The 20220-nt window shown below is 51.3% G+C and overlaps 7 protein-coding genes across 7 annotated transcripts; 4 read left to right on the forward strand and 3 right to left on the reverse strand.

The window, feature by feature from the left end:
- Positions 1-19: 19 nt before the first annotated feature.
- On the reverse strand, positions 20-634 carry AUEXF2481DRAFT_1640 (uncharacterized protein; the record flags this gene model as incomplete). Its single annotated transcript, XM_013491698.1, has 1 exon — positions 20-634. One exon carries the CDS (start codon positions 632-634, stop codon positions 20-22), a length of 615 nt encoding a protein of 204 aa, XP_013347152.1.
- Positions 635-1255: 621 nt separating this feature from the next.
- Positions 1256-2513, forward strand: AUEXF2481DRAFT_376477 (uncharacterized protein). Its single transcript, XM_013492224.1, has one exon. The coding sequence runs from the start codon at positions 1309-1311 to the stop codon at positions 2389-2391; it is 1083 nt and encodes a 360-aa protein (XP_013347678.1). The 5' UTR covers positions 1256-1308; the 3' UTR covers positions 2392-2513.
- A 2932-nt stretch (positions 2514-5445) lies between these two features.
- Positions 5446-5925, forward strand: AUEXF2481DRAFT_36125 (uncharacterized protein). Its single transcript, XM_013491977.1, has one exon. The coding sequence runs from the start codon at positions 5663-5665 to the stop codon at positions 5903-5905; it is 243 nt and encodes an 80-aa protein (XP_013347431.1). The 5' UTR covers positions 5446-5662; the 3' UTR covers positions 5906-5925.
- Positions 5926-7696: 1771 nt separating this feature from the next.
- AUEXF2481DRAFT_26059 (uncharacterized protein) lies at positions 7697-8919 on the forward strand (the record flags this gene model as incomplete). Its single annotated transcript, XM_013491851.1, has 3 exons — positions 7697-7888; positions 7938-8768; positions 8821-8919. The coding sequence occupies 3 exons, from the start codon at positions 7697-7699 to the stop codon at positions 8917-8919; spliced, it is 1122 nt and encodes a 373-aa protein (XP_013347305.1).
- Positions 8920-13961: 5042 nt separating this feature from the next.
- AUEXF2481DRAFT_26060 (uncharacterized protein) lies at positions 13962-15185 on the reverse strand (the record flags this gene model as incomplete). Its single annotated transcript, XM_013491852.1, has 1 exon — positions 13962-15185. One exon carries the CDS (start codon positions 15183-15185, stop codon positions 13962-13964), a length of 1224 nt encoding a protein of 407 aa, XP_013347306.1.
- A 967-nt stretch (positions 15186-16152) lies between these two features.
- AUEXF2481DRAFT_26061 (uncharacterized protein) lies at positions 16153-17203 on the forward strand (the record flags this gene model as incomplete). Its single annotated transcript, XM_013491853.1, has 2 exons — positions 16153-16723; positions 16782-17203. The coding sequence occupies 2 exons, from the start codon at positions 16153-16155 to the stop codon at positions 17201-17203; spliced, it is 993 nt and encodes a 330-aa protein (XP_013347307.1).
- An 846-nt stretch (positions 17204-18049) lies between these two features.
- On the reverse strand, positions 18050-19296 carry AUEXF2481DRAFT_26062 (uncharacterized protein; the record flags this gene model as incomplete). Its single annotated transcript, XM_013491854.1, has 5 exons — positions 18050-18177; positions 18242-18859; positions 18917-18983; positions 19039-19080; positions 19156-19296. 5 exons carry the CDS (start codon positions 19294-19296, stop codon positions 18050-18052), a joined length of 996 nt encoding a protein of 331 aa, XP_013347308.1.
- Positions 19297-20220: the final 924 nt, after the last annotated feature.

Here is a 20220-nt window from a genome sequence, read left to right on the forward strand (position 1 = left end):
AACGCAACACGCTCGCTCCCTATGCATCTCCCTGTGCCGAGTGGTCCGTCCTCACCTCAAACACTTCGCTCGACAAGCGACGAACATCTTCATTGTCCACGCGACTCAGCGCTGCCTTGATGTCCTGGATTGTCTGCTCACTCAGCCCTTCTTTGCGTCTGCTGTAAAAGTCGATTCCTGCGGGCGTGAACAGCGTCTTTGCGAAATATGTGACGACCCAGCTGTCTTGACTGGCTCCCTTGTCTGCCCACCCCAGAACTTCCCAGTGACTGCTAGCAATCATGAGCCATCCTTTTCCACGCCAGTCCCAGACATCTGTCACTCCAATACCGCCACTAGCCTTGTCCACGCCGTGAACCGTGTGCAACTTGTCTGAATCTAGCCCTTGATAAGACACGACGTCGTCCAGGCGGTCCGTCTGGTCTAGCTTTGCGTCAGCTGTCGATGGCGGGAGTGCTGTGTATGTGATCTGAACATTGCGCTTTGACTTCCACATGGGCAGAGTGCTGTGAGTGACGTGCCAAGTGCCTTGCAAAAACGAGAGGCTGGGCGATTGATAAGAAGAGGTTTGCGACCATTGGTCATTTTGCGACACGCCAGGCGCCCTCAGCACGACTGATGACTCGGGCTCCATATTGCTTGAATTCAAGAGTCCGGCGATTTTAATCGGAGGCCGGGAGTCTGACTATGGCTATGCTCTCTGTCTCTTGTTGATGATGTACGAGAAGATCATCAGCTGCGATTGTCGTCAGGTGGTTGGCAGTCCAACATCCGCCCCACGTCTTTCGACCTCCATCCATCTTTTGCGACCAAGACAATCTAACAGTGCTTGGAGAACCCTTGCAAACTCCGCAATTTTGTACTTGTCTTGGTCCTTGTGGCAAGCAAATCATGACATGTCTAGGAAGCATCGGCCGAGGGGTGTTTCGGGCTGCGTAATGCCATGAGGGACTGATTACGACAACTCTTCTTGAGGCGCAGTCGTCTTACCGCGATGAAAGTCTTATTTTTACATCCGTCTTCTTCGTATTTATCTCTCCTGTTTCCAGTCATTATTAACAAGCTACACTCCATCTCATATCGTAAAGGCTCAAAAAAGCATTCTCATCCAGGTCGCTCCTTCTGTTCCGGGCGATTTGCCATTTGACTCCAAACTTCGTTCTATCGATCGGATATCCCACATTTATCAAGAACAAGACAGAAATCTAAACTCTAGCCCTCAGTGCCCTGTGTCACATCCACATCTATTAGGTATGACAGAACCTAGAACCAGAATCTGATTTCCTACTGACATACCTATCAGCAATCATGATGTCCACCTCAAATATCCTAACCAGCCTCTTCCTGCTTCCATGTCTCGCTCAGGTCGCTTTATCAGCAGTCACCAAGAGAGCCACGGTATGCAACAACTCTCCAGACCTGTGCAGTAAAGCATACAACAATGTGACGTATCTCGGAACGCATAACGCCCCGTTTCTGCGCGATTCATCCACTGGCAACTCACAATCCGGGAACCAATTCTACAATACGACTGTACAGCTCAGTGCTGGTGTCAGAATGTTGACTGGCCAGGTGCACAACAACAACGGTTCATTGCACATGTGCCACTCGAGCTGTACTCTTCTCGACGCCGGAACGTTAAGCAACTGGCTGTCAGAGATCAAAACATGGATGGACGGAAATCCGAACGAAGTTGTTACCGTCTTACTTGTCAACTCGGACGACTCTTCTGCCTCGGCTCTGGCAAGTGCATACACCACGGCTGGTATCGCATCCTACGCCTATACTCCTGCGACGACCACAGCTCCGAGCGAATGGCCTACCTTACAGACACTCATCAACGACGGAACGCGCCTGATCAACTTCGTTGCTAGCCTTGATGACAATTCTGCCGCTCCTTATCTCTTGGACGAATTCGACTACATCTTTGAGAACAACTACGACAACACATCTCCATCCAACTTCTCGTGTGCAGTGAACCGCCCCTCTGGCGTCACCACGAACTCTGCACTTCAGAAAAACTTAATGCCTCTCATGAATCACTTCCTCTACCAAACTACGAGTCTATTCGGTACTATCATCGAGTCGCCCGATCTTGGCAACATCAGCACTACAAACTCGGCATCGAGTGGTACTGGCGCCTTGGGAGCATCCGCAACGGAGTGCACCAACACATATGGCCAAGCCCCTACATATATCTTGGTTGACTTTTTCAATGTTGGTCCGGCAATTGATACAGTGGACAATCTCAACGGAATTACCAGTCCTGTCGGTAGGACCAACGTGAGCACTGCTGCCTCCGCCCCAGCCACATCTGGGTCTACCCGAAGCGAGTATTCGACATTCTCCTTGGTCGCAGCCTTGATCGTAGCCTTCGTGTTGATTGCCTAGGTTCTGTCCTTCTATCTACATTACCTACAGACCGCCAAGATATTCACTAGCGGAACAATCGACACCTCACCTCGTGCTCGTTGATCCTCGAGGATCAAAGGCGTACTTGAGACGACACATTGCATAGCAACGGCATTTGGGATCATTCGGATTAGTACTGCATGGCTGCCATTTCCATCAAGACGTTGTATATAGACTGCATAACGCATACGAACTAGACTTACGAACATGAAATCAACGAGAATTCACATCCAACGGAGTAAGGAAGCCGGACCGTACAGCGCGACCATGCAAACAACCATTCTCTCTAAGCGATTGTGTGTCTCGTCCTCATGGCTTAACCAACTCACGTGCATCAACCTCGTTACCACTGCACTGGACACAGTTGTCAACCGGCCCTTGCCAAGTCTAATATAACCACTGCATACAAAAGCACTCCCGACCACACGGAAGCGGCGTAGGACGAATTCCGGAGATCTGATCATTCAACCCTTGCTGGCTCGCTTTGCCCTTGGCTCTCAAGTCTGCCTGGGGTTTCCGAGTTTCAGGTATAGACGATTTTGCATTCACCACGTCCCTGGGTCCTTGGATATAAGCGCTTCGATGGCTCGCCCGCAGACGACCGAACCGTTCATATAGCTGCAAGGGCTATTGAGGGGTTATACGAGGTTGTTTCCCGGAATTTGTGTTGTAGAGCTGTGTGTGGTATTGTACTTTGAAAACTGTGTCCATGATAATTGACTGGTGAACGGATGTTCCAAGATCTCGACAAGCAATTTGTATGTCGCGTGTTTAGCCAATCACCAGCGCACGTCGACTTGGCTCTCGCCGTCTTGTGTCAAACTCATCCTGCACATTTAGCACTATAGTGGACGTGGTGGCTGGTAATGCTGTGTCGATCTGGCAATTGCCGTCACCCTGGCTCAAACGTGCTTACCGACATGCACACCAGCAACGAGATATGGTTCATGAGTATCTTGTTACGTATGGAGTTGTGACATCACGAGTACGAGGTGGTGTATTGTGTAAGGTGATGACTGCATGTTTTCAAGATTGAGCAGATCTTGTGCGCGAACTCATCGTTGCGCATCGCCTCTTGCGTGGAAACAGCAGGTGCACCCTCAGGCTCAACCACACATAGTAATCTCAAGGCTTGGACGTATTGCTTTAGAGGTGAAAAGTCGAACTTCGCATACCCATGCGAGTAATTTTCATCCTTGCACTCGGTGAGGGAAATGAGTGCGACGGGGCTGGCCAGTCACAAGACGATTCGCAAAGACCACTCTGTGTAATGAAGGATTGTGATGTGACTGCTTCACGGTCGGCAATTCAAGTATACACTTCGAAGGTACATGTGCCTCAACGACACCACACACTCATATGTTTCAGCAAAGGAAGGGAGCACGATACCATCGAATCCCGAGACTGTGGGAATTGGGTACCAGGATCGGAAATTGCTTCATCGAAGTGGTCGTTGTCCGAGATCTCCAAGGAAAGCACACATCTTTTCGATCAGTCACAATATGCAGCTGCTCCCAACACCACGACAGACGAGACATACCCAGCCAACATGGAAGGAGGATCGAACGCCTGTGCTCACTCAACCAACAATGGCGGCGTAAATGTCAACAAGGCGGGCCGGGCCCTATCATCGAAGAGATCCATAGCGCTGGAAACGTGAAGAGGTAGCACGGCATGAAGATCGTTCGAGGCGTGGACCAAGACCACGGCTTTGCAGTTCATGCGGAGCGCCAGAAACTTCACCGCAGATGTCTTGATTCGCTTTTGCCTCATGAGGTGTTTCGTGTGGACCATTGGCGAGCCATCAGCAGGGGTACTTTACTTCTTCCCGCCTGTCAGATTTCCACTTGCGGGACCCGAGAGGAGAGGACCCAAGATCGCAGAGCGGTGTGATGGCGCAAGAGGGAATAGTGGCCACGTCCATTCAGCCCGACCATGAGGACTGTCACCTCCCGACCTGCTGCGGACGTGTGGGAGTAACAGTCACAAGGACCACATTGTTTTAATATTATGGAGGATCGCACGCAGCTCTCCTCTTCGCAACCGGGTGCTTGGTAGAACATGGCAAATGGCTGGCTGTAGTCGCATGCCACGATAGCAAGGGGGTATCCTCATCTTGGTTCGGGACCGCGCCTCTGCAACTTGTGTCCCTTGTTGCACAAGGCCTGACGGGTCGTGCCGCTGGATGCAAGAGCGGTATTCTTCGACCAAGGGGTGGTGTTGGATCGAACACACATGCCTGCAGTCTATATTGCGTGTGATGAGTATCAACTCATCCCCTACCGGCTGCACGGGCGGCTAGGTGGCTTCAGACCCTGCTTAGCAAGCAGTGGACGTTGCATTGCACCGACAGCTCTTGTTAATGAATGCAACCCGACCTGGCGACGCTCATGTACAGAACACGAATCTCGCTAATCATCGATCGGATCGAAGAAAAGTTGTGCGGGCTGGGGAGGCTGGTGTCGGATTCAGAGTGACCCCCTGGGGATGAGAAAGTGTGGGTGTACAGCGAGCAATACAATAGCGAAATGGTGCGCAAATCTTTAGATCATGCCCCCATACTTGTGGAATTTTCAGGGCGTCGTGTAATGCACGCGATTCCCCGGCTTCGAGAGGGCGAGTGTTTCCAGGTGTAAGGCACGATAGGCGAGCCAGCGGGTTTACAGGCGCCCGAAGCATCGGTAAGAGTCGAATGGCCCATCCCGGTTTTGCAAACTGCGTTAGCAAGATGGGAAGGTCTTAGTAACGTGCATATGCAGCTGGCTGACCCTGGTAGCGGTGGAGGCATGGAGATCCTGGCACCTATCAAAGCGGGGGCACCCGCACCTTGTCACCAAACGACCTGCCGTCGCGAATATCCAATCAATCTGCTAGACCGGCTTCTGGGAGCCGCGACGAAGCGTGCATGGAGCAACGTTTTGTCCTTAACTCATATGCTGACTGGAAGTATGCAGATGTGCTCTAGTGCTGTCGGGACGATGAAGCAGTCAAGCAGAGTCGATCGTACAATGGATGTAAGATCGAGCATCTACACACACGACAAGTTCGACATCTGCTTTGAGTCTAGTTAACTTTGAGATAATATGTCACGGGATGTTGTTCCGAAAACGCTTGTTGCAGCTGGTCTGCTGAATCTGCCTATGCGTACAGGAAGTATGTTACTCGGCCGAGGGCAGCAAGAGTCAAGACGAAGCTTCATTTCTTCAGGGTTCTCTCTCGTCTATAGAGCCCTATTCTGTCGCGACAGAAAATGGGATCAGCAACGACTATCGTTGTGTGGGCCTATTCTTCTCTGGATGCAGCGCCGCTAGAGCGGGCACGAGATCCGAAGCAGATGGAGATTGTCAATAAGAGAAATTGTTTGAGCCACCACTGGCGCAGCCGCAGAAGGCGCGTCTCTACTCCCCTAGACTCCGAGGAGGGTTGGACCAGTGATCCACTATCGAATGTAAGCCCACGATGTTGGTGTGAACGATCCGAGTCTACATCATGACCTGAGCCATCCAGTATCTGGTGCGCACTCTCAGTACGAGGGAAGAGACAAGGGGCAGTTGCGCCAAGGAATGTCAATGCACATCTAGATCATCATGAGTCGTGCAACTGCCTCTAGAGAATGAGCCCTGGCCTGCACGTCAGTGGTGCGGCCGCTACTGTCAACTCTGCCCAAATGCGAGACTCCAAAAACACAAATCATTCTTCCATGGTGGCGTCTTCGCCGTTTTGAATTCACATTTAAGGCTCGAAAGACCTCCTTGGAAACCGGCTCCTACGAGAGCTGACTCAGTTATCCCTGTCAGGCAGCTGAACGGTATTAATCATGATCCAAATGCGAGCAGGTACCAGACCGCTGCGAAGGAACAACAGACCGTCCAGCGCTGCGAGAGACAATGGTTCCAGCAGACTGGTCGTCTGCGGACGCGCTATCGTTGCGTGCGTTCCAATACTTGACGCGCAGATCCCAGGCCCGCCTTGCACTTCCCTTTTGCCCTAGTTCGCAAGGATGATGACCTACTGTCATGGGTGATTTTTCTGGGATCCCACTCCGAAGAAAGTCTCATTTGTCTGGTGTGGAGCGAAGGTTACATCACCAGTAGCCAATGTCAAGCGAGGGAGTGGTCGATAATTTGTGAGTCAAAGCTACACATCCCCCGATCTGAGTCTATCTCGACCGAGGCTTTTCGGACTCGAGCTGGCATGTGTACCTGACAGCCTGTCACAGATCAAAGTTAGAACGTGCTGATATACCAAACGTGCCGCGCGCCCTGTCTGTGGGGGACATGACTTGAGTACGACTAAATGCGTTGACTCTGGCTGCACCTCTATTGTCGATTGAGGAGCGTCTCGTGCGTGCGCGGAGCCGATTGCGATTACCGCTCACGAGGAACCACTACAGCCTTCTTTTCGTTTAGTACCACCACATGGCATCATGAAACTGGCTGTGATTTACTGGAAATGGCGGCATGCCAAGGGACATTCCAAAAGAGCACCGCAGATTGCATTTCTCTCATTCCGGGCGGTCAAAACGAAATTGACGACTGTCACGAAAAAGTCAGGGGTTTTAGACACCAAGATACGAGAGCAAGAAGGAAAGCAGACTTGCGTATCCAGTCTCCGCTCAGGTAGCTTTGTCAGGCATGCAGAAGCGCCAAACTTCAAGCACCTGCCTTGCATGGGTTGGATGAGAAGCATAATCAAAGCAGGGAACTTCGGGAGTCGATCGAGACATAGATCACGGTGCATGGCGTTTATAAACCTCCTCCCGGGCTACGGCTCGTGCGCGAGCTTCCGTTACCCACCGCTATGGCGTCGGCATTTGCATTGTCTCCTTTTGGTGCCCCGCCCCAAGACGCCAGGGACGGTTGTGACAGGTTGGCCGGCGTGCTAAGTCAAGCCATCCAGATCAATGCACCGACGATGATTTGCGCTTGGTGTCGCTGGCGCAGGCCGCTAGCACAATCACTGACGGCTCCCAGGGAGGCCCGTTCGAAACGGTGGAGCGTGCTTCCTGTCCAAAATTATACATGAGAGCTGCACCGCCTGTCCAGCGCCAGCGGACGATACATGTGCTTTTGTGCCCGGGACTCGACCTGCATCCTCACCTCGTGATCCCATCCGACTGGTAGTTTGGAAACTCTGCTTTTACCCTTTCTGACGTTCGGCTTTCCTGGGACTCCCTTATCTCAAGTTCTGGACCACCTTTTCATCACGACTGCACCTCTTCATCAATATCGTCACACCACCTGACTCTCGAACAAGACCATATTAGCCAGGGAACCTCGACAATATGGACGGAATCACCTTGATTGACCGTTCTCGACACAGCTTCGGCATGTATCATGATTCGACTCGTAGAGACACTCCCATTCACCATGCTTCTTACGCTTCGACGTCCTACCCGACTCGCTATCCTGCGTCACATTCACCACCATACAATCATGCTGAAAGCAACAAGCCTTCTTTGCCTTCATTGAGATCCGTAAGCTATGTCGAGCGCAGTTCTTGAACATGAACTCATATACGTATAGGTCCTTGGAGAGTCAGGCATGAGCCCACCAGCAACGCCCCCAACTCAAGGTCATCCGTTACAACCATTGCCTAGAGAGCCAACATACGACCACCAGCCTTCATACAAACCCGCAGCTCTCTATCCTAACAAAAGAACACGAACTGACTCGGGATGGGATACCCGCACACCTGAAAGAACATTTCCTGATGCCGCTCCTACGAATCTTCCTTACATCCAAACACGCCACGAGGAGACGAGACCGCGTTCGCAGTTCGATCTGCCCACTCCATCTAGTCGAAGTCCCATCATTCACAGCCATCACGCCTCACCAGACCTTCGAGGCCAAAGGACTGATCTGCCCAGAACCTACCCAAGTCCTGCTATTCCTCGGTCGGACGTTTATGCTACTGCCGATCCCATATTAACGGCTCGTAACCGTTCAAGCATGTACAGCAATGCTTCTTCAGTTTCACAGGACGAAGAAATGCGTAGACACTCAGGCTACGGCGAATATCAACCTCAGCCTACTCGCGAGAGATATGCTGTCGAGCCTCAACGTCAATCTTATATGCCTGCTGCAGCAAACAGTATGCCTCGTGAAGAGTACCCGCCAGTAGCCAGACTCGACGTTCCTCAAGCTTACGGCAACGCTCCGTACCCTTACTCTCACGCTTTCTTCGTTCCGTCACACTACGAGTATCAGAACGGAAAGTCAAGGAAGAGAAGCAATCTCCCCAAGCAATCGACAGAAATCATGAAGCGATGGTTCGACGAAAACATGCACAACCCGTACCCCAGTGAGGAGCAAAAAAGGCATTTCGCCGCCGTTGCTGGCATCAATCTGACTCAGGTAAGACACGATCTTGATTCCAGCACTATTCCTTGACTGATGTCTCTCCTAGGTCAGCAATTGGTTTATCAACCACAGGCGAAGATGCCCCGAGCTCAGAGAAAAGCGCGACAAGAGTCGTGCTGGAAGCCGTGACGACGACATGCAATGAGCGTCTTGGCAGACTTTATCAGCATTGTATATTTCATCTGTTTCAGCGAATCTTGTTTTACACATCGCACGGAGTTTTTTTTTCTGTCCATCCAGGGATAACATGGCAGGGCATGATACGAGGGGACTGCAATGTCGGGGCATGCTACCCAATCGAGGTTAGGGCAGCTTGGACATGTAAAATTGGTCTGGAACACGCAAGGGGACAACTACAGATACCCACAAGGATTTGACGGCAGCTTTTTACACTCATCCACATACATACGTCACACATAATAACATTTTAGATTCTCACAAGCTCGACTCGAGATTGATAGCACCAGATTCCCAGATTCTCGATGCTTGACTGCAGTACTTGACATCAGCTGAGTCCCCAAATAGGGATTTGTCAATAGGCGAGTGGTAAGAAGTCATTTAATGAGTAGATTGCGTAACGCAGAACCTGGTCAGACACCCGCGACAGTAGTCTCCCAAGCTTTGCTTCCATTCCCAGCAATGGCCGAAGAGTAGAGTCCTTGTTCGGGACGACACCACAACATGGAACAGTCGTGACACTGTTACGGAAGTTTAAAACGGAGAAGGTCTCGGTGGCAGACGTTGCTGTTGAATTCTCTTCGCCTCAGAACCGCGACCACTTTTTGACAGCACGACACGAGGGCGTTTGAAAGTTCATCCTCCGATTCCACTCTTACGGACGTATCAGCCTGTCACTGAACCTTAACACGTCCAAGCCGGATTTGAGCCGTCAGAGGATCGACCAGGATCACAGAGTCAAGCCGTCAGGAATACGAGTGGAGAAAGAACAGCGAGCATGCCATCAGTCGGTGAGATGAAGTGGCAAGTCTAAGCTTGGTTTCCCCTCTACGCATCTGGAGCTCCCTCCGAGCGAACTCAAGCTCATGGATGATGGATCGACCTACGTCTTGACTCAACAGATGGGCATTAGGCCAACTTTACGTTATGCTTCGAATAAACGCGTTCGTCGTTTGACTGAAACATGCTGGACTTTCCAGTAGAGGAAGCCATCGATTCGTGCACACCGTTTTACGCCCACAATCAACGGTAATTAAACCGACTCAGCTGGCGACGGTGACAAGTGTAATTTCGCGCCATCTACGAACGTGTAGACACAATAAGAGCCGAAAAGTCTATTTCTTAGCAAGGCCGGCTCAGCCCGGACTCATCGCCAAGGACTGTGGAAAAGAGATCGTGACCCGAGCGTGCGAGCGAGATCTTCAAAGCACCAATTGGGATCGGCGTCGGAGCTCGCGTCAAGCGTGGTTCAGATCCAACTCTCCACACTCCGCGGTCAAGGAGAGGCGCAGCCATTAGTTTGAGCAAGTCGGCTCGGCTGCCGGACATGAGCGGCCACTAACTTGCCAGTCCCACGCACTGGGACCACGACGTTCTCGAGGGAAGGATTGCCCTGAGCCTTGACATCTCATCATGACTCGAGAAAACAATTCCTGCTTGCTCCGTGGAGCATCAACTAGTGAGGGCAGAGGCTGCAATACCCTTCGTGTTCGTTAGCGGGTACCTCTTGACAGATACCTTTGGTGTTCAGTGCCTTTTTCTGTCATCGTTAATTGGAGTCACTGACAGATTGGATAACTGTCTACTTGCTGAAACTAGAGGATCTCAGCTTCGAGACAAGGGTGCCACTTGTCACCTTTGACAGCCTTTTCATCCTTCGCGCGTGACGATGTTACCGCAACAACGCGTTTCCCCTTTCTCGACTGAAGACGAATCAAGGTTGTGTCCGGACGTCACCACCACCACGGATACATCGTATTCAAAAATGGGCGACTTGCTGTAGCCTGTCACGTCGCTCCTTTCAACGAGATGAAACCCTTCCGCGGGCCTTGACACGTCGCCGATGCTCACCGTGCGCGCAGACCGTCAGACGGCAAGGGCAAAGAATAAAAACAAATTCAAGCCACAGCGCTCACGGCCCCGGTCGCGCTCGAGAGAAACATCGCGTCACCGCTCTGAGGATTTGGGCGTCGTGATCATCGATTGTGGTACAAGTATATTAATTGCAGATCACTGGTGCTTCGCGCAACAGTTGCAATCAATTCGGACCCGGATAAAGGCGCGACCTGAGAGGCGCAAAGGAACCAAAGAAACCAGGATCTTTGCGACTTGTCTTAGATGCGCCGCGTTCCGGACCAGATCACTGTGGCTGTCAATCAATAACAGAGTTTGTTGTTGCAGATTGACGAGTAAGCTGCAACTCGATTCCTGGAGGTCCACTTGTTCAATCTGACAACCCAGTAGCCAAGACCTATAACCAGAACCTTAGCATTGATTGCGGTCGGACGAGTGAAATTCTCCACCAATATATTCAACTCCCAAACGCATTAGACTCCGGCACCTAACGCACGAACGCTCCAAGAGCCGGCGCGACCATATCAACGACGAACCGTTCCGCAATCTGCTTATATTGATTTCTTGTTTAACCAAAGTGTGACAGCCGTCGTTGTGCAATAGCCGCAACGAGCATTGCCGCTCCGAGCATTGATTGCAATCGTCCTTCAGTGTCGCAGAATAAACAATGACAGATTGACACTTTCAGTGCGTCGGAAGCGAGGCGTAGGGGCTGTCTGCCAGCCTGGGTGACCAGACGGTCCGTTAGACTCTGTTCCTATGCGCGAGACAGTCGTTCAGGCGTCTAGATATGATGCATTCCCCCACTCGTGCTCGGACTCGGTGCTGACTCGTTGGGATGCCCAAAGCAGCTCTGATACTCGCGTCTCCAAACAGTAGAACATTCACCGGTTCAAGTGTCCACAAAAAGTCCCAAAACCCAGCTACAAGGACAATAGTCCGGCCACGACATGACTGGTGAATGGCGGTGATGAGCACCATCATAACTGCCGCTCACTCCTTGCACGGTCAACAAGCACCAAGATCTGCATCTGTGGTCCCCACTTCAGATCGTGGTTCTACAAAGAATGGTGGCTGCAAAGAACCGTCCAGCTTCAACGCCTGTCCGGCATTTGCATTTCCAGGGACGACCGATGGAGCAAAATGGAAACACTCGAGCCAACTTCATGCTTGCCGTGCTGTGAATGTCCTCGGCTCATACGTGTAAGCCCGAACGCAAACACATACGTAAGCAAGAGATGGTGCCGCTACGAGTGCAGATTGTGGATTCGACCTAAATACCCAATCAGAAGAAGAAGATGATCTTTTTCGCTCCTTGGTGGTTCTTCTCATCAAAGACGATATGCACTCAACATATGTCCGCCTTAGCGACGCCATGGGTGCTCTGTTGCCTAGTTGGGGTAACGCACACAGTGGACCATATTGCGAGTACGATATTACGAAGCATGATCTTCCAGCCAGGTAACAGCCTCGAGTCAAGTAAGAAGGGCAACCGATCAGGGATATGGTCGAGTGAAGTGAAAAGGGCAACCGATCAAGGATATGGTCGAGTCCAGACCAATCTATTCTTGTTGAGGGCTGCACTTTCTAGTTGAGTTTACGCTGCTTGGCTGGGCCATCAGACAATCCATGTTGAAGGACATGACACTTGACGTCGGTCGGATGCCAACCTACCCCTTACAAGAAGAGTATCCACCGGATATTTGCGAGTCGTGGTGGAAGATTAGAAGTGCCGACCGCAAGCAAAAGTATAATTGATTGAATTTCGTTCTCCACAGCATATTGCACTATACCTTTACGACGACCCATGTCAAGTCAGCTACCTTCGCTCGCTAGGGATATACTCATCGGTGTCACGCTCCGTCATTTCGTCTTTATGACTGCTGAAAAGAAAGGCCGAGTCTTAGATATAATCCCTACGAAGATCATGTGCACATAGTACAACAATTGCCTGTCCACCTTTTGCCATCATACTCCTCGATCGACGACTAGGTCAATGCCATCATCTTGATTACCATCAGCCGTAGTTCAGAGCTGAACATGCAGCCACCATCCACTTACGCACCTCTCCAACTCACGATTAAGCAATTACTTTATCTCGCAGCAGCGCCTTTCAACACTTGACCACACTGTCGACGGCAAGCAGATCATGGTATCTACACTTATTCATGATTCATTCCATCGCTCGGAGTGTGCATGCCCTCGATCAAAGACACTAGACGTTGAGCCCTGTCTTTCGTCGGAAACAATCCCTGAGCATGCGCACACATGTTAGTCTAAAGTATCCAAGCGCCTACACCACTACCCAGATATACCACACTCGCAGCAAAGAGCGATCGAGAAATCACTTTCTGCAAGTCTATGCATCAAAGTAAACCAAGATATCGTCGGGCGGGTAACCACTTTCCAATATATCTTCAGGCGGCTATCTGCATTCTACAGCATTCTTCGGACGGGTAACCGCCTACATTCTTGCTGCACAATGCACAAAATCAACGATGGGAGATTCGAAACCGGGTCTCGCATGCGTAAAGTCCCCGTGACAGCAAGTGACTTGAGAGAACAAAGAAAAAGTATGTAGGTTGTTCTGCCCTGAGTCGGATTTATGCCATGTTCAGTCTACCGCAGTATCGGTATACGAGCATGAGGCAGGAAGAATTAATGAAATGATATGTTGCTGTGCGTGCATGAAGAGTATGATGCGTTTGGGGCTTGGGTGCTTGGGGGCTTGGGAGCTTCCTTCATGCGTAAATAGCACGCGCACATGCGGCTTCAGTTTGAATTGGCTGTTGAAGAAATCGAGCCCTAAAGATCTTGGAATCTACATGACTTCAGCCATACAGTATGCACGTTGTCGGCCGTAAGATCTGGTCACATAGTTCATTCGGCACTTTCTTGATGACCATGTTCACGCGACGAGCGTTGAGAAACTCGAATATTGATATGCAGGGCGGATTTTTATTTGCGTCATCGACGTTCTTGAACCTGTAGGAACGAGCAAAGGCTGTATAAAATCACAGAACTTGGTAGGGTGGAGCGAAGGCGGGCCGGCCGTCCGGCATAAAGGTAGAATACAAAGGAGAAAACATAATTGTGATAGGGCATTTGTAGCAGTAATGGAATGGAAGCGTGATCGACTGCAGCGAAGCAGCACATCTACTCGCGAGCCTTTTCATCGTATGCAGGAGCATCCTCATACTTGGGCAGAGGCTCCTCATCAATGTTTTCTTCAACAACAGCGACGCCCTTCTCAGCATCCTCAGTGTCTTGCTCGGATTGGGCGACATTGGCGTAGCCACGCTGACCTCCGCGACCAAACTTGATCCACAAGAATGAGATCAGGCGACCAACGAGCATACCGATCAAGCTGACGAACATGCCCATGGTTACACCGGCCATGACTGGGATCAAGACTGCCACAAAGGCGCGCACGAAGGCAGGGAAGATGTGGTGGTGTCTGAAATGGTGGCTGCCATGATGCATGCCATGAGGACCATGGTGAGGGTGGGGGTGAGGGTGGGCTCCAGGGCCGTGGGGATGGTGGCGATCGGGACGAGCCTCGCCGTCAGCGGGCTTATCGAAGTGAGGTCTGATGTGACCTGGCAGTCTGTGAGGAGGTCTACGGCCACCACCACAGCCACCTAGGGAATGGGGCATGCTGGGCTTGAAGCCAGAGATCTTGTCTTCAACGACCGACTTCCACTTGCAGAGAGCAGCAGGAAGCATAGCACATTCCTTGGAAGCGGCACCGGGGGGGAAGATGCCGTCAACGATGTTCTTGTTGGGAGCGGCGTCGACCGAGATAATCATCAACGAAGCATCAGCACCTTCGAGGAGCTTGATATCAACGCCGTCGACAGCCATGGACTGCGACTCAAGTGCGGCGATCTGGTAGTTGATGGTGACAAGCATGTCATTGAGCGAAGAGACGGTCTCCTTATGAACCTGCATGCCGGCCGATGAGACGCGAAGAGGTGTGACCTGTTCTGGATTGTTCTTGATGTCAAGCAGAGAGGCTGACGAGTGAACCTGACCAACGGTAGGCTCATCGAAGACGAAGGTGTCGACGGGGTAGACCTTGACTCCATTCAACAGAAGGTCCTTGTTGTTGTCGTCGACGGTGAAGTTGAAAAGAACATCCTTAGAGCCGCCTTGAATCCAGACAATGTCATCATCTCCCTTCTCCTGAACAGACTCCTGCTGGGGCGAAGGGAAGGCACATCCAGAACAGTGTACCTTGATGGCCTGAGATTTGGGGTCGAGAGCAAATCCTAGGGCGCCGGAACGCGAGTCGGAGATCTTGCTGATACCGGGAGGTAAAAGGATGGCGTTTGCGCCGATGGACAGGGCGGCGAGCGCGCCGACTGTGCGGCTGAACATTGTGGTGATCGTCAGGATAGTGGATTTGATATGTGCGTCGGAATTGGTATGGTTTAGTAGCGGATTGGAGATTGGTGTGATGATTATAGAATGGAAAGAGAGGCAAAAGGAAGTGACAAAGAAACAACAAGTAGGGGCTGACGTTCGTTGCAGCCTTCAGGTGACGACGACTTTCGTACCTTATTCGTGCCCGTCAGACAATGAGCCAATTATAACGCTGGGCTTATTACACTTTGTTGTTTTTACGGCCGTCTAGTCGCTGGCAACACGAGATAGGGACACTTCTCTACAGCCATTCGATCCTAGTTGTACTCACCTCTGGCCAGGACTCTGGTCAGCTTTGGCGAGCGCGTTCAGTTTCATCCTCAGGACGCTCGGAGTCCGACGGATCCGTAGTACGGGACTGTCGTGCCGATACCCGGTGCCTGGTAAACATACCCCTGCTCGACTGACACCCATGGAGTTCGTGGGAATCGCTCATAAGACAATAGCAACAGAGAAACCGGTATTAACATTGCTCATAGACTTCTTCCAGTTCATGCTTGGGATTACCAGTCTTTGAAGTTACAACCTGTATGCGCTTTCAATGATTATGGTTCGGATCGGCAAGCCTCTTGTTGCGTCTAGACTGGTCTGCGGCTGCGAGCCTCGTTGCGGGACCCCTGGCTACCCCGCGCCGTCATCAGGGAACCAAGACAGGGTCAACCACACAGTGAGCCATCACAGCGAGCCATTACAGCGAGCAATGCACTCTTTGTAGAATCGCAACGACTATTTTCGAGGTGCCGACCTCGAGAGTGCGATATATAGCTCGGTCACACACGCTCACCAATTCTTAGCAGGAGAATATCAGTAAATGGAGGACAAATCGCATAAGTATGCCGAGGACCTCGGTTTGTGAGCACAACAACTAAACCACAGCCCAACCTGCTGCACTGAACCATCGTTCTTACCAGATACACCAAAAATGTCGTCGCAAGAAATTCCCAACGATATCATTCTCTTCCACTACACGTTTTCGCCCTTTGCGAAACGCATCGTGTGGTACCTTAAGCTACGTGGGATCCCGTATGCCGAGTGCATCCAGCCCCTCACGCTGCCACGCCCCGATTTGGCAGAGTTGGGCATCAACTATCGTCGCATCCCTCTGCTATCCATTGGCAGAGACGTCTACTATGACACCAGATTGATCCTAGCAAGATTGGAGCAGAGCTTCCCAGCGTCATCGTACCCACCTCTGTCGATGCCCAACAACAAGGGTCTGGAAGCTTTGCTCGAAAAGTTTACAGTAGATGCCGGTATCTTTTCAAAGGCCGCACAGTCTTTGCCGCCGGACCTGCCGGTGATGAAGGATGAGAAGTTCCTCAAGGATAGAGCGGATTTCACTGGTACTAGCTGGTCTCAAGCTGATCGTGTAAAGGGATATCCTGAAGCGTTGGCACATATCAGACACGCATTCGATATCCTCGAGGCTCTGCTCGCAGATGGAAGACAATGGATCGGAGGTACAGATAAAGTCAGTCTTGCAGATATACATGGTAAGTTGTCACATTTTGAGAAAGTCGGAGCAAGGAAAACTGATAGATCTCCTTTTAGCCGTTTGGCCTTTCAACTGGATCGGTGATATGCTCCCCAAGCAGGCATTCCCAAAGGATCAGCATCCCAAGACATGGGCGTGGTTAAGTCGCTTCAAAAAGACGGTCAAGGAAGTGGAGGCGTCGTCCAAGAAGACGGTCTCACTCGATGGTCAGGCCGCAATCCAGCACATCATGTCTGCGTCGTATCATGATCAACAGACTGGCGTGGACAGCAATGATCCTGTCAAACTCAACGAGGGCGATCTTGTGCAACTCTGGCCCACCGATAGCGGCTTCCGACACAAGGACCAAGGCCATCTGGTCAAGCTGACAAACGACGAGGTAGTGCTTGCCATACAGACAAAAACTGGTGGTAAGGAAATCAGAGTTCATGCGCCGAGATGGGGCTTCAGAGTTGTCAAAGCAAAGGCGCAGCTCTAAGCATAATTGGATATTCATAATGAGTTGTAAAGTTTAGTATGTTAGAACAAGAGAATCAGACCAAACGCATGGGTCCACAAGAGCATTGTACCAGAGGTATAAAAATGGCCAATATCGCAAACGTCCGTGAATTGAAAAGAAAAAGTCCACGGTCAGTTGCCCAGAAACGAGCACATGTGAAACAACGAAACCGTACTGGCGCATGCGAAGGGGGGCCGGGGAGAGTCTGGACTGTGCCCAAAATGCGCAGGATAGATCATCATAGTATATCTTGAGAAAAAATCGTGCCTGGGAACTCCCAAGGCTTTTGACCCCGCCCGAGCATTAACGATAGATTACCTCGTAAAAAATAACGCCGATCAAGCCATGCCAGGCCTGTCATGCAGGGAAACAAAAACTCCATCGAAGGCATGGCTGGTTCTTTCCACGTGAGGAATTATGTCTGATGGTCCTGAATGTGAATTGGAACACTTTGCGGCCCCACCTGATCAAATTGAAGTGGAAACGTTGGTCATCAGATCAGGAATCAAAGCACGTGGCAGAACTGAACAAAATGGCAGCCGCAGTGGTGGTACCCAATCCACAAAGACGAATCCGGGTCCATGGAATAGAGTAGAGAGGAGAGGGAGCCCAAGACGCATAAGCGAAACGGAGGAAGGCATCATTTCCGGATGGTATATCGACCAAAAGGGCGTCCAAGGGCCTGCAGAACATACACTACTGGATATCGTAGTCTTCTAACATCAAAACCAGTAAATCATCGAATTTATACCCAAGAGGTCGCAGCCGTCAATTCGTGGAGCCATGTTCAGCGAGAGAAACCAGTACATTATTACCATCGCGATTCTAGTTGATCCTACGACGGGGAGCACCACGATCCGAGCCGGGAGGAGCAGATGGGCGTTCACGATATGAGGGATCTACAGGAGATGGACGATAGGGCTGCTCAGGCATCGAAGTCGAAGGAGGATAAGCTACAGACGGCGAATATTGTCAGCATCTGCCGTAAAAGTTTTGTGTGGTTGAGTAATGACTTACGGCGCCCATATTGATCATATTGCGGCATGCGAGGTTGAGGGTAGTTACTAGGCGGGGTCAGTCCGCGCGCAGCACTCATGGTTAGATAAGGATCCGACCTTGTGGTCTGCGGACTCGAGGCTCCTCCATTGGGCGCGACAGAGACTGGAGGATAATTGGGATATCTCATCTGATCCTGGTACTCCGCTGCATATCTGGGATCGTCCCTTGGATCTCTATGTCCGGTGGGATACTGAGGAGGATACTGAGGAGGGCCTCTCATATGGGGTGGGGCAACATCATGAGCATAACCTGGATGACCGTTGAAGAATTCTCCTGGGGGACCGTATCCATTGGGTGCCTGCCGAGGCTGGTGCGAAACATACATGGAGGGATCTCCGAAGGCAGTGGTCACAGGAGCGGTAGAATGGGGGGGAGGAGGAGCGTACATCCGTCTGGGATCGTCATAAGAGGCCATGTCCGGGACAGCCATCCTTTGGGGAACATGAGCAACATGGCCGTTAGGGGTAGAATAAGGTCCATCAAGTTGGGGCGAGTTCGTGCTGGCGCGATAAGGACCATTACCATTTAGTCCAGGATTTGTAGCTTGCCTGTACGTGTGCGAGTCTTCGTAATTCCCTGGACCATGCATGTCAGACGGGGCATCAAGGTGAGAGAGCGGGTGCATGAACATACCTCTTCTGCCTGAACGCTGTTCCTGTTCCCATTTGGTTGAGGCCATTCGGAGATCATTGATCATTTCCTGGAGATGGCTGTCAGCAAGGTCCAAGGCAAGTCTCATGATGGAGAAGACATACCGAAGTGAGGTTTCTGTATGCTTTGATCCAGTAGCCCTCGATCTGTTGTCGTGTCAGTCAGATCCACCAGCTTGCTAGCAAAGCTCCGTTCGCTGGGTCTGCCGTCTTGTCTCCTACCTCTTTGTTGTTGACCTTGTCTTTGCCTGGACGAACGGTCGCATCATTGCCTAGATATTTCTGTATGTCTGCAGAGATGACCTGGCGGTTAATGCCATCTTTGGGCACGAACCAGTTCCTCAGTATGGCTCCAGTAGCCATGGTTATGGAGCAGAAAAGCAAACGAGCACGGCAAAAAACAATCCGGTGTTCCTCGAGGCCGGTATGAGACTCAGGAGTCTTATGGGATAAAGCCTGATGGGGCGCTGCGCTCTGGAAGAGCAGTCCTGTTCCAAGGATCTCCGGGGACAAGAAACAAGCCGGGTATATGGAAGAGCGGGCTCCTATGCGCGACGGCGCAATCAACAGCAGTAAAGATCAAGCAGGTGTTGATGATATGTGAACGTAGGGTGGTGAGAGAAAGCGTCGGGCTGCCTTCACGAGCAGGGGCGGACGAGGAAAAGGCGTGGGGCTCTCGGGGGACTCAAGGCAAGACAGGCCAGAGACAGGGCTGGACGGTCGGGACGCTAAGCAGGCAGCTGCAGGTCAGCGATTGGAGCAGGAAGGTGCAGACTCTTTGTGAGTGGGAGAGCGATGGATGTCGACAAAGTTGGCACTCGTCAGCGCTCACTTGTGCGTGTGGGCAGCGACCGTCACGCCGAATCGTCGCTGCCAACCACCACCCACTTGCGGATCCCGAGTGGGGCTGGACGAGCACAAGACTTCATCGCACACACCTCGTTCGTCTCGTCCATGCGACACTTACCAGATACCGGTTTTTATGCAACCTATACGTTGACTTTCTTCAATAGCGATTGCTCTCTTGTCTCGGTTCACTGCTTTGCTTCTGTGTTTCGAATACTCGTGTGGCAAACAGCCATGCCCATTGACGTGGCAGAACGCGGTGTTGCGGCCCAACCAACGCGCTAAAGGTACATGCTCCTCATTCATCAAACCACATGCTCAACACCCCTCTGATGGATGATTTTCACCAAAGGCCTTGGTCTGAATCTGCTGATGCATTTGTCCGCATCGAAGAATAATGCAATTAGCATCAAGTATAAAAGCAGCTCGGCACTTTATTTG

Source organism: Aureobasidium subglaciale, assembly GCF_000721755.1.
Source record: "Aureobasidium subglaciale EXF-2481 unplaced genomic scaffold scaffold_2, whole genome shotgun sequence".
Lineage (NCBI taxonomy): Eukaryota > Fungi > Ascomycota > Dothideomycetes > Dothideales > Saccotheciaceae > Aureobasidium > Aureobasidium subglaciale.